The 13,698-nt window shown below is 43.3% G+C and overlaps 2 protein-coding genes across 10 annotated transcripts in view; both read left to right on the top strand.

Moving 5' to 3' along the window:
* The window catches only part of LOC113029555 (receptor-type tyrosine-protein phosphatase mu-like), a 224,660-nt gene extending 218,849 nt beyond the window's left edge, over nucleotides 1-5,811 (top strand). For all 9 annotated transcript variants that reach the window (XM_080306872.1, XM_080306870.1, XM_080306868.1 and 6 more), the window contains 2 exons: nucleotides 2,436-2,571; nucleotides 3,207-5,811. In XM_080306872.1, coding sequence (XP_080162998.1) covers nucleotides 2,436-2,571; nucleotides 3,207-3,260 — 190 coding nt within the window. In that variant the 3' untranslated portion in view covers nucleotides 3,261-5,811. The remainder of the gene's footprint in view (nucleotides 1-2,435; nucleotides 2,572-3,206) is intronic.
* The window catches only part of LOC145431207 (uncharacterized), a 382,620-nt gene that overhangs the window by 16,874 nt on the left and 352,048 nt on the right, over nucleotides 1-13,698 (top strand). The window lies entirely within an intron of this gene.

Below are 13,698 nucleotides of genomic sequence, written 5' to 3'. Positions count from 1 at the left end.
AAGATGTTGTCCAACATTGAAGAGTTTGTCTCTATTTGGGGAATTAACCCTTTAAAGTCGGTCTGAGCGGGCACGCTCCATTTTGCGTAACTATTTTTAAATCCCGGTAGAACTGCAACCACGTAAGGTAGCGCAATAATTTTTCTTGCATATAAAACCGGAGGAGTTGTACTTACATCTTATGCCATCAGCTTGTCCTCGGTCACAGTTTCCTTCCACATATAGCTTTGCAAAAACTGCATAAAAAGCACTTGCAGCAACAAAAACATAATATTCCAGAAACACGCTTTGCCGATCCGATCAGCTGTTTGTAACACTTCCTATGCTGGAATAGACGTCAGCGCGAACTATTGCATGTCCGCCATTACCTGCCCAAAACCGAAAGTGACGTCATATTCGTGGAAATGTAGTTTTTTACCAACTTGGCCTTGTAAGACTGTACTGGTGTTTTTAAAAGTTATGTTTGACTTTATGTCTCTCTGTGTCGTTTCTGGGATGCTGAGGACTCATATTGCACTGCTGGAAATAGTTTATTTTGGTGCATATGCTGTTTTTTTGCAAATTTGCTTTATAATATTTATTTTCGTTTTTTCTGCAGTATATAAAAATTGGTGCATTTCAAAAATAAAACTATGAAGACACTCAAAATAAATTTCCTGTGGTGGGAAACTATTTTGTGCAACTTTTTTGTATTTACAGTTTTGAGGGATACGCCTCTTAAACTTCTCTAACTAGAAATATATGTTAAAAAAACAAAAACGATTTTCAATTTTTTTCTGGTTTATTGCACATTTTTGCAATTTATGTAATTTCTATGCACTTAATGCAGACATATTATTAAAATTTGGGCTATAATGGTTGTATTGATGTAAAGCAACTTGAAATGCTCCCAAAAATGGGACTACAGCATGTAAACATATAATATAAGCTCTGGCGGACTTGGTTCTATGGTAGGTCTTAAAGGGTTAATGCAGTTTTGTGTAAAATAACTGATGATAATTTAGTTCTGAATTTTTGAAAAAAGCCAAATGGAGTGTCTTCTGTTTCTGTCTTCATTTTTGTGTTTATTGTATTTGGGTGGGGTTGATGGTGGTCATTTATTGGACTGATGATTATCGGTTGGAAAAATCGCCCAACCTTAATGGTTAGTTGGTTAGTTACAAGGTAAGACAGGTTTATTTCATTGTGTTGTGTAGAGTGAGTAGGTTTAGCTAATTGGCCAGTTTGACTTTGAGCCATGGCGTCCCTCCCCAGTGAGGGTTCGCCTCCTGTGAACAGTGAACAGACAGAGGCAAGGACAGGTGAGGCTGAAGATCGAACTGCAGGTTCTTTGAACTTGTTTGAAGATGATTCCTCATCACAGTTTTCTGATATTGTTTCACAAGATGAGCATCAGCAATCCTACTCCTTACAAGACATAAACTCATTTTAAGATGTAAAATTTGGCGGACAGTCTATGGATTATTTTCCATATCTTGATGAGTTTATAAAATCAGTTCTAAAGATAAGGAGAGTGGTCAGCTATGAACAGTTGAGCACACTAAAGAGATTCTAAGTTGAGGATGAAGAAATTAGGGAAAACTCATTTAAAGGCACAGTAAAATGTTTGGAGCACAAAAGGTGGTGTTTTGGAAGGTTTCGCTGTTTTCACAGTGTTGCTGTAGATTAAGAAGTAGGCACCAAAAATGATGGATTTTCCTAAAGGATGAAGGAGGGACCTTCCGGAGTCGATGTAGTATTTCTGCAGCAGGTTCTCCCAGATGTAGCTAGAAATCCTTGTACAGACCTCACTTGGAGAAACACACCGTGGATCTTCGGTGGTGGGTGGTCCATGGGGCCATGGCCACAACCAGACATGTTGCACATATGGACCGAGTGTAGAGGGTAACTGTGCTTTTTGTCAAGCTGAGCACACCCTGCAACATTTGTGGGTTGGGTGTCCCAGGCTTGTTCTTCTCTTGCCATTACTGCAACAGTGGTTGGCTGGATATGGACAGGTGCTGGAGAATACAATGTTCATTTATGGTCCCAAAAACAGCAGCACAATGGAATCAGATTTATCTTTGCAGCTTTCTTACGGGTTGGGCAAAAAGGGGAATCTGGCTAACCTGCAGAAACAAAATGTAAAGGTCTACAAATTTAGAACTTATGTTCAAAGGTCTGGTGTCTGCATGTATTATGATAGAATTTACTTCTTATATAATGGTGACAGGTGTGGATCATTTTATTTCTGTTTGGTTGGAAACAAATGTCTTGTGTACAGTGTACAATGATTTGCTTGTTCTTGGTTTATGACAATTGTAAATGTTTTTGTTTTTGAGGGGTGTTCTTGTGAATATATGCAGTAATATTTTTATGTGCTACTTTATGTAACTGTTGACAGAGAACTCAAAGGTCTTCTTTCTCCTGACTCCTCTGTCCTGTCTCCTCCTCAGGAATGGCGGAGGTCGCAGTGGTGTGTTCTGCAGTATCAGTATCGTGTGTGAGATGTTGCGTCAGCAGCGCTGCGTCGACGTTTTTCACGCTGTAAAAACTTTGAGGAACAACAAGCCAAACATGGTCGACCTGCTGGTAACCACCAACCTTCATCACAGACACTGGCTCGCTTTAACTTCAATCATTATTATTTCTATTCTCCATTTCTTCTGTGGTTTAGCAAATTATTTTGTATTTGTATTTTATGACTAAAATGAAAAAAGGTTAATTTTACAGTAAATCAAAGAGGAACTTAACACTGAATCCATAACTGTATTTTTTAAGACTAAAATATAAAAACATTTTCTCAGTAATAATGATATATTATCATTATTATTCATAATTTTCTGTTATGTTTTATAATAATTATTGTATTCTATAAACATACACTACCGGTCAAAGGTTTTAGGACACGCCAATTTTTCCATTTTTTTATTGAAAGTTATGCAGTTTAATGTCTCACTGCAGTCTGACATGAAAGCATAGTACAAATACTGTATGCACCTAGTTGATCAGGGGTTCATCCTGCAGCAACATAATGACCCAAAACATTAGTCCAAGCTGTACCAGAACTACCTCAGGAAAACAGACCGTGATGGTGAACTTGAACACATGGAGTGTCCAGTGACCCGTAGTGGATACTGAGTTGTTTTTACATCATACTGTGTAATAAAAAGTGTTTCTTTTTTAAAAATGTGAATGAATGACATCTGATGTCTGTGTTTCCATAGGAACAGTATAAGTTCTGTTATGAAGTCGCTCTGGAGTACCTGAACTCTGCTTAGAGCCTCCTTCAACACAGAGGAGGAGGAGCAGAGAGACTACTGACTGAAGAGGAGGAGGAGGATGAAGGCATGTTTACACTGCCTGGTTTGAACTGTTGGATTCTGTGAGCGACGCTCAGCGTTCACCTCGTGTCACTTTGTGGTTTTTTTTACCCTTTTGTTGTTTCAATGAAACTGAAACGATAAAAACACCATCAGAGCGGGTCGCCTCACCTGTCAGCCATCCCCACCACCAGCACAGGAAGTCCTTACAGCCAGGATTCAAAACAGGATGTCCTTGCAGTCATGTTTTGTACAGGAATCTTTAACCGTGTCCGATTGCTGGTTGAAATCAGCTGACCTGTCAGGAAGAAGCTGCTGTCGGCGGAGAATCATTAACTCTCGCATAAACCCTCTTACCTCTGAGATTGAAGGGACCCTAAAATCTGATTGACTTTCATTTGTGAATTCATGTCATGTCAAGAAGTGTGAACTTAATCATCCCTCTGGAAACAAGACTGGGAGGTGGCTGGATCACGCTGACCAAGGTAGCTAAGATGGTTTGACCCTGCAGAGGCCCAAGCCCAGGAGGCCAGAGGAAGTCACTCGGCCTGAATCTGAGTGCCATAGTCTGGCCAGTTATGATAAAACTTATTTAACCAAACAAACTTCACCAATTTGAATCTGCCAACTCTTCCCCCAAAGAGGCCCAAAATCAAACCAAATCTGGCAGACATCACAGAGCCAGAGTTGTCAGAACACGTGTCTGCCTTCACGCAGCCGAGAGTCTGCCGACATTCAGCTGAGTCTGCCAAAATTAGCAGAGTCTGCGGACACGCTTATTTATAAAGATGATGTGAGTCCTGGCAGCTGTCTGGTATGAAATGATCACAGCAAGTAATTAGTGATTAGTTCACCATTGGTCAAGTTGTGTACATCAGCAGTCCCCAACCTTTTTTGTGCCACGGACCGGTTCATGTCCGACAATATTTTCACGGACCGGTCTTTAAGGTGTTGCGGATAAATACAACAAAATAAAAACAGTACCGCTACCAAAAAAAAGAAGATTTATTCATAACACTCAGGAAAAGACCTAGGGAAACAGAGTTAACGATAAAAACGGTTTAAAAAACGATAAAAACCATAAAGTTCACACCCGAGCCTCAACTCTCACAGCCTGGTACCAAAGGACCGGTCCGTGGCCCGGGGGTTGGGGACCGCTGGTGTACATGACATCAGAGCTCAGGCTTGTTATTGTGTTTAATTAAGCACAGTCATGATTAGAAGCTGAATGATGCCAACATTTGTTAATATATTTTTCTTTATTTATGTGTAGGGATGGGTATCGAAACCCGGTTCTGTTTCACTTCCTTGGAATCGTTTGCCATTTTGCAAACGATTCCCTTATTGATTCCAGTCGCCCCAAATGACGTCACCACGTTGCGGAGCGTCATTTACCTGGCAGGAAACACGAGTTCTGAGCTAATCGACCTAGTGTTCTCCTTTTTTAAAAAGAATCAATAAGAGAATCGAATCGTTAAACAGAATCGAAAATGGAATCGGAATCGTGAAAATCTTATCAATACCCATCCCTATTTATGTGTATCATTTATTTATGTGTAAAAATGCCAACATGATTTTCACAGGTTTTAAATCAAAACACTTTCCTCTGATGAGTCTGACGTGAATCCATAATCTCTACAGAGCAGCATGTGGATGTGTTAGAAGAGCTTGGTTTAATCAGTTATAGAAATATGTGAGGAGGACACAGAGACGGCAGAGAGATACCAGGATATAGTGATCCCTGATACATCATGTCATCATGGACCATCAGTACGATCCAGTTTGAGAAGCTGGAACCAATAAACCAAATTAAGTTGATGAACTGGATCCTCAAATTAACCTCAACTCAAGGCCAATTGCTGTCCATTGTTCCAGAGCTCACTCACAGAGTTCATTGCTGAGAATGAAAAGATGATCTTTTTCATGTTTTCCACCTGAGGACTTGTGTATGATTCTGGTTGGTCTAACCTTCTTGGGTTTTTTTCCACTTAGATGTTTAAAGATGTTTAAAGACACATTGAGAGTCATCATCCGTTTTCTTCTCTGACGTTTAATCTCTGCTGCTTCAGATTTAAAAGTAACTGAACTGGAAGCATCGAAGCACATTGTCCTTCGTCTGGTCCTTGACTCCCATCACTTTGTGGTTTTCAGTGTTTCTTTGTTGTGTCGTCACGCAGCAGGTGGGCGAGGCCAGCTGCTGGGTTGTTTCAGACTGTTAATAATGTACATAGAGCAGCGGGAGGCAGGAAGAAGAATATTTATTCCTTCATTTGTTCTTGGTGTCCATGCCATCCTCGTTCTCCTGAAGCACACAGAGAGAGACAATCATGGTGGACAATTTCAGCGTTTCGCCAACAGAATCACAGGTCGCGGTCTCAGCCCGGTCCTGTGGGTGTGGCTTCGCCTGAACCCTGTCGATGAATGGCTCTGGTGCTGAGGAGAACTTAATGAAAGCTTTTATTTATGTTGCTGATTCCAGAATATAACAAATAAAAACCTGTATACACTCTCCAGCCTGTGTCTGTCACCTCACTGAGCCAGCCAATCATACTTTGTGTTGGACGACGCACGTAAAGCACTTATAAATGTTTCAGTTGTTTCATTTTTCTTAAGAACAGTTCCCTGATTAAGGCAAGGCAAGTTTATTTGTATAGCACAATTCAACAACAAGGTGATTCAAAGTGCTTTACAGAGACATTAGAAACAAGAACAAATAAAAAGCATGATTTAAAATTGATTAAAACAAGCAAATAAACTAACTAACTAATTAACAAACAAACAAACAAACAAAACAGTATATAAAACAGTATGAACTAACAGTATAAAACAGAAATTGTAAAAAAACAAAAACAAATCAACAACGAAACTAACCAATAACCTAAGCTGGGTGAACTAAGATTAAAACATGAAAAACTCAGAGCACGGATACATAGAAAAACTTTGAAACACGACATGAACACACAGACTAAACGCAAACAAGAGGTGATCAGGGGAAGTGGAGACACATGCAGAAACCGCAGATTAGAATGAACGTCACAGAGTAAAATTAGAAGAGTAAAATCAAACACACTGAACACAGAAACACAAGACTTTCGAAATGAAACAGGAAACGTGGAGAGACAGATATGACAACACAAGCTTGACAATATGGAACACAAAGACCTCAAACACATGACAGACTGGAGACCCTAAATAAGAATAACACAAGAACTTATAATCACAAACATTACATAAGAAACTCAAAAATACAGAATACAATCAAAACGCTGGCTCAGAGACCCGGCCCCTGACAGGTATTCTGGATAGGTTTTGTGACCCACGGGTCTTTAGTTTCAAAGGCTGTCAGGGTTGAGATGATTGTGCCAGTCCAAGCCAAGAGTGGAACCCAGTACACGTACAGACTAAGTAAGGACAGGATCAGAAGTTCAGTTACAATCATCTAAAATCTGAATTTGGAGTAAAAACTGAGAATAACTATGCAAACAATTTGGGTACAAACCCAAAGTTCACAGTAAAACTGAAAGGTTCAGTAAAAGCTGGAGTCCTTTTCAAATATTTTCTGTAAAAATCAGTAACCCTCCCTGAATACTGAAGTGGCTATGACATGAAATGATGGTGTAGAATAAGACTTAAACTGAAAGAGAGCCTTTATTATGGCTGATGACATAAAGTTCAAACAAGGCAGAAGCACAGTGACTGAACTAAACTATAACTAAACTGGGAAACTGACACTGTGATAAACTATGAAGACTCAGAAAACTATGACTATGAATGTAAAGACTGGCTGTGAAAACACAGAGGGTGGGAACACAGACGACGCGATACAGACTGAATGAAACACAGAGACTAAATACACGTAAGGGATGATCAAGGGAAGTGGCCACGCATGGGAGCACAGCTGACACACATGAACCTAAAGACAGGACAGGAGAAGTGAAACTAAATACACTGACATTGGACACAGACTTTCAAAGTAAAACAGGAAACGTGGAGATTAGACATGACATGAACTTAACATAACCACACAGACATGACGCATGACAGGTAGACGCACGAACCAGGGAGACTGAGTACAGGCGGAGTTGACATAAACAACTAAGAAACAAAGGACTAAACAGCAACCTAGAAATTAACTAGATGAACTAAACTAGGGCACAAATGAATATACATTAAAAAAAACCTCAAACACTGGGTCACACGACCCAGGACCATGACAGATGTAGCCGGCTGAGGATGCCGACTTTGCAGTTTCCAAACCACATGGTCCGAACGCTCTATGGTGCCCCTGTAGAACATGGTGAGTGTGGGAGGAGGGAGGTTGGCCCGCTTCAGGTATCTCAGGAAGTGGGGGAGCTGCTGGGCCTTTTTGGTGATGGAGGTGGTGTTGGTGGTCCAGGTGAGGTCGTCTGAGATGTGAACTTGGTGCTGTTAACAGTCTCTACCGTGGAACCGTGGATGCTGAGTGGTGTGTGAGTGGAGTGGTGTGAGTGGAGTGAGTCTTCCTGAAGTCGATGATTCTCCCTGGTTTTGTCCACATTCAGTGACAGGTTGTTCTCGCTGTACAAGAACACTTCTCCAACTCCAACCCCCGACGCATGTGGCAAGGACTCCAGACCATTACAGACCACAGGACCACCAAACCCTCCCCCGCATCCTCTGATGTCTCCTTCCTCAACGAGCTCAACAACTTTTATGCTCGTTTTGAGCGAGGGAACCCCACAACCACAACCAAAGCAGACATGACGCCAGACCACCAACCTCTGACTCTCTCCCCCACCGATGTAGGAGCGGTGCTGAGCAGGATCAATGTCCACAAGGCTGCAGGCCCTGATGGCATCCCCGGGCGTGTTCTCAGAGCGTGTTCTGGGGAGCTTGCAGGAGTGCTCACAGACATATTCAATCTGTCCTTGGCCCACGCTGTGGTACCGGCCTGCTTCAAATCCACCTCCATCGTCCCGATACCCAAAAACTCCAACCCATCTTGCCTCAATGACTACCGCCCAGTAGCACTCACCCCCATCATCACTAAGTGCTTAGAGCAGCTGGTCCTAGCACACTTCAAATCCTGTCTCCCCCCCACCCTGGACCCCCACCAATTCGCATACCGCCAGAACAGGAGCACAGAGGATGCAGTCTCCATCGCACTGCACTCTGTCCTCTCACACCTGGACAACAACAACACCTACGCCAGAATGCTGTTTATAGACTTCAGTTCAGCGTTCAATACAATCCACCCCTCACAACTCATCAGGAAACTGACAGACCTGGGCATCAGTTCCCTCATCTGCAAATGGTTACTGGACTTCCTGACCAACCGCCCCCAACATGTCCGGCTGGATAACCACTGCTCATCTACACACACACACAAGGCTGTGTGATGAGCCCTTTCCTCTACTCCCTCTTCACCCACGACTGCAGACCTGCTGATGGTTCCAACACCATCATTAAGTTTGCAGATGACACCACGGTGATTGGCCTCATCAGTGACAACGATGAGGCCGCCTACAGGGAGGAGGTGGATCGTCTGGCTGAGTGGTGCGACAGAAACAACCTGCTGCTTAACACCGAGAAGACCAAGGAGCTCATCGTGGACTACAGGAGGAATGCTGACCCGCATCCACCCATCCACATTAAGGGGACGGCTGTGGAGCGTGTGAGCAGCTTCAAGTTCCTGGGAGTCCACATCTCCGAGGATCTCACCTGGACGACCAACTGCTCCAAGCTGGTCAAGAAGGCTCACCAGCGCCTCTTCTTCTTGAGGACTCTGAGGAAGAACCACCTGTCCTCAGACATCCTGGTGAACTTCTATCGTTGCACCATCGAGAGCATCCTGACCAACTGTATAACAGTCTGGTACGGGAACTGCTCTGCCTCGGACCGGAAGGCGTTGCAGAGGGTCGTGAAAACTGCCCAGCGCATCGCCGGAGCACCACTTCCTGCCATAAAAGACATCTACAGGAAGCGGTGTCTGAAAAGGGCTGGGAAAATCATCAAAGACCCCAGTCACCCATCACATGGACTCTTCACCCTCCTGCCCTCTGGGAGGCGCTACAGGAGCCTCCGGACTAAGACCACCAGGTACCGGAACAGCTTCTTCCCCACAGCTGTCAGACTCCTGAACTCTGCCTCCTGACATCTGACCCACGTTAACACATGGACTGAACATACACACACACACAATGGACAACTGTACCCTCAAACACACAATAATAACATGGAGTGAACCACCACTCACAACCACCAGCACTTTATATAGCCTCTGTAGAAACTATCTACACCCTCACTTATCTTAACTGCACTGTGTAAATAATCATTCTGTACATTCGATAATCTTTAATCCTACAACTGTTTACAACTTGCATAGTTCCCATTTCTGTATAGCTGTATATCTCAGATTCTGTAAAGTTATTTATTTCATATTCTGTATAGTTTTTCATATTTATATCCTGTTCATAGCCTGTACATAGCTCGTACTCACTACAGCCTGTACATACTTATAGTTATAGAATATTCACAACATACTTCATACCGTGTACATTATAACATACCATAATAGACCCATTTCTGTAATATACTCACATATCTATATTATTGCTAATATATATTGTAATATATCTATATCACTAAAGGACTTCTGGATGGATGCAAACTGCATTTCGTTGCCCTGTACCTGTGCATGTGCAATGACAATAAAGTTGAATTCTAATTCTATTCTATTCTGTACCAGAACGCCAGCTGCTGAACCACATCTCTGTACGCTGACTCGTCGTTGCTGCTGATGAGTCCAACCACGGTTGTGTCGTTAGCGAACTTGATGATGTGGTTAGAGCTGTGTAGGGCGGTGTAGTTGTGTGTCAGGAGAGTGAACAACAGAGGGCTGAGAACACAGCCCAAGGAGCTCCTGTGCTCAGCCTGATGGTGCTGGAGATGTTGTAGCTGATCCAGATAGTGTGACAGGTTGAATGACTATTGCATATAAAACTGTTCAGTTAATACTAATTCATATCAGTTGATATAAGGACGAAAATAATGTAAATATGGTAAGAAAATGGTTAAGAGTTTATTATTTTTCATGTTATATTAATGGCTTTCATGTTACTTAAGAGAACTGCAATCTATACATCAGTGATCGGCTAGTAAGCCTTTTCTGGGATCGATTAGTAGTGTCTCTATTCTCCACTAGGGGGCTTTCGCGCGTTCTCCTCACTGCAATAAACTACTGCATGAGAGACGCAAGTCATAATCACTCTCGTGATTCTTTTCCCCCTGTTTTCAGGGGTGTAACATTTGGAGGCACCGCTGGGATAGCTGCTTAGATGTCCGGTGTCCACAATCTGCACATCGTAGTCCAAGCCAGCTAAATCCCCCCCACTACAACCCAGGCAGACTGCAGTGAGGAAAGTGTTGCTGTCGAGGCGAACTGGTAGCTGTGTTTTAGCGCATGTTTCCTGAGGCCAGCCAGAGATCATCAGGGGCTGCAAAAGCGACTCAGCTCAGCGTCACCCGTACATGCAAAATTCTTCCAGCCTACTGCCACAATGTCTTCGGTGGAAGAGCTGCGAGAAGAGGTTGTGCGTGAAATGCACACTCTGTCCAAAGACCAACTAGTGTCAATCTGCGAGTTCCTTGGCATTGCAGAGAAAATAGATGTTAGCAGAAAAACACGACTGTCACTGCTAACACACATCCAAATACACATTGAGAGAGAAGGTATAACAGTACTTGAGGATGAAGGAATGTCAGAACTGTTGTTGCTTAATGATAAGATTGCTGAAATAATGAAAGAGACAATTGTTGAGACTGAACCAAATGCAAATGAAGAGGGTGATTCAGGACACAGAGAGCAACCAAATACTTCAACCTCACTGGTAACAGAGACAGCTAATGCAGTTAACACAGCAATTATTTCTCACTCCCAAGGTAATCGCTTTGTCCCTAACTCATCTGTGTCAAGTACCCCCCAACGACCAAGCCCTTACTGGCAGAAAGATTTCAAAATATCAGGCCAGATTGGCGAACCAGGTCAAAAAGACAAACTGACATTTTCCAGTCTTGCTCACCAGATCGAAAATGGACTGAGCAGAGGTTACTCAGAGCTTGACATTGTAGATGCTGTCATCAGAGCTATCTTGCCAGGTCTACAACTACGCAGCTATTTGGAGGGAAAAGCTCAACTCACCCTTCCGACTCTACGCCGCATACTGCGCTCCCATTTCCAGGAGAAGAGCGCCACCGATCTGTATAAACAACTTGCCTCTGAGGTACAGACCCCAAAAGAGACTGCTCAAAGCTTCCTGATGAGAGTTTTAGATCTAAAGCAGAAAGTCTTATTTGCTTCCCAAGAATCTGAGTCAGGACTCAAATACGACCCAGCTTTAGTTCAGCGTATGTGTTTGCACACCATACTCACAGGCTTCCAGAGTGACAGTGTCAGGATAGATATGCAGCCACTCCTGTTAGACTCTAAGACACCTGATGAACTCCTGTTAGAGAGGTTAAATATGGCTTGTGCCAATGAGGCAGAAAGGAAAAACAAGAAGAGATGTTTAGCATCACAGACTGCTACAAGTGTGAGTGCAGTGCAGTCAGATGATGTGTCACCAGCTAAGAACCCTGTGAAAGAAGTTAAAGCTAAGATACCACCCGAGCTTTTAACTGAGTTAGCGGAGCTTAAGACAGGTGTAGCCTCCCTGAAAGGTCTCAGTGCAGAGATAGCTCAGATTAAAGAGACTCTACAGCAGCCGGTGGCTGGTCCTCAGTCATATGCCCCACCACCAGTTATGCAGTATGATAGGGACCAGCAGTATTATAGCTTCCAGGGCCCCCGTCAAAGGCCACCACCCCCTCAGTATCCTGTACAGCACTACACAGGTAGTCCAGCCCGCCGTGAGAGGAGGTGCCACATCTGCCAGCAGAATGGAGTCAACGAGCGCTGCACCCACTGCTACCTCTGTGGGAGTAGAGAACACTTTCAGGCTGGATGTAGAAGCAGAGGTATGAGACCATATAAAGAGAAACATTTAAACCAGCAATGGTTACCACCGAGGGACGAGTGTTAACCATGCCCATCATCCACAAGTCCCAACATTGCTCCAACTGTAAACAAGAAAAGTCAGGCATGAGACAGTGTTCAGCATGTAAAAACGCACTTTATTGTTCAAGAACATGCCAGAAACAACACTGGAGACAACATAAGAGACAATGCACTGGCTTAAAGACTAAGAAAGAAAATGAGACTGTCCAGGTACCACTGTCGCCAGCTTATGTAAATTCCCCTCACAAAGTCACATCTCTGGTGGGCAGGCAATGTCTGGTTGAGTGTTTTCTGGACGGCCACAGGCTTCAAGCTCTATGGGACTCAGGCTCACAGGTATCAATCATCGATGAGAAGTGGAAAAAGGACTATCTGCCACACACAGAGCTGAGAGATGTAGCAGATATTATGGACACATCTGAACTCACCCTGACCGCAGCAAATGGGACCAACATGCCATATCTTGGGTGGGTTGAGACAACCTTCCAACTTGTTTCCGGAACTGAACAAACTGAGAAATTGACCATCCCCATGTTGGTAATGAAAGGCTTTCAGCTCACATGCCCTATTATAGGCTACAATGTAATTGAATACATTGTGAATAAGACTGACCAAGCTAAACTGTACAGCACAGTGAGAAAAGCATTTCCCAGCCTCAAAAGACACAAGGTGAAAGCTTTTATACAGGCTGTTAGTGCAGATGCAGTTGACGAGTACAAAGTGATGACAAAGAAAGACTGTATTACTGTACCAAAAAAAAGCCACATGCATGTTGAGGGTCGTATAGCAGCAGGGCCATTTAAACAAGATATGGTCATGATATTTGAGCCAGACTTAAACCCCCAGTGGCCAGACAATCTTGAGTTTTTTGACACTTTGGTTAAAGTTAAGAAGGGTACTTTACCTGTCATAACACTAGGTGTCTCTAACCCAACTGACCATGAAATTGTCATTCCAGGCCGTACATTAGTTGGCTCGGTTCAGACTGTTACAGCTGTTTTACCTGCCCAGGTGTTTGAAAAAGCCACATCTGTAGCTACTGTTAACCAGACAAATACACAAGCCCAGTGTAGCGCTAGCGAAGAGTGGGACCCACCTGTAGATCTTAGCCACCTGGGTGAAGAGCAGAGAGTATTAGCAAAACAGATGCTCAGAGAGGAATGCCAGTCTTTCTCTAAAACAGAAAATGATATAGGCTGTATTGAAAAACTGAAAATGACCATATCACTCAAAGACAACGAACCAGTCAAACGAACATACCTGTCTGTGCCACGGCCGCTCTACCAAGAGATGAAAAGTTACCTGCATGATTTAATAGCACAAGGCTGGGTCAGGAAGTCCGACTCGTCATACTCCTCACCA

This window comes from Astatotilapia calliptera, chromosome 9 (assembly GCF_964374335.1).
Source record: "Astatotilapia calliptera chromosome 9, fAstCal68.1, whole genome shotgun sequence".
NCBI lineage: Eukaryota > Metazoa > Chordata > Actinopteri > Cichliformes > Cichlidae > Astatotilapia > Astatotilapia calliptera.
This window is presented reverse-complemented; position numbering and strand designations above follow the sequence as displayed.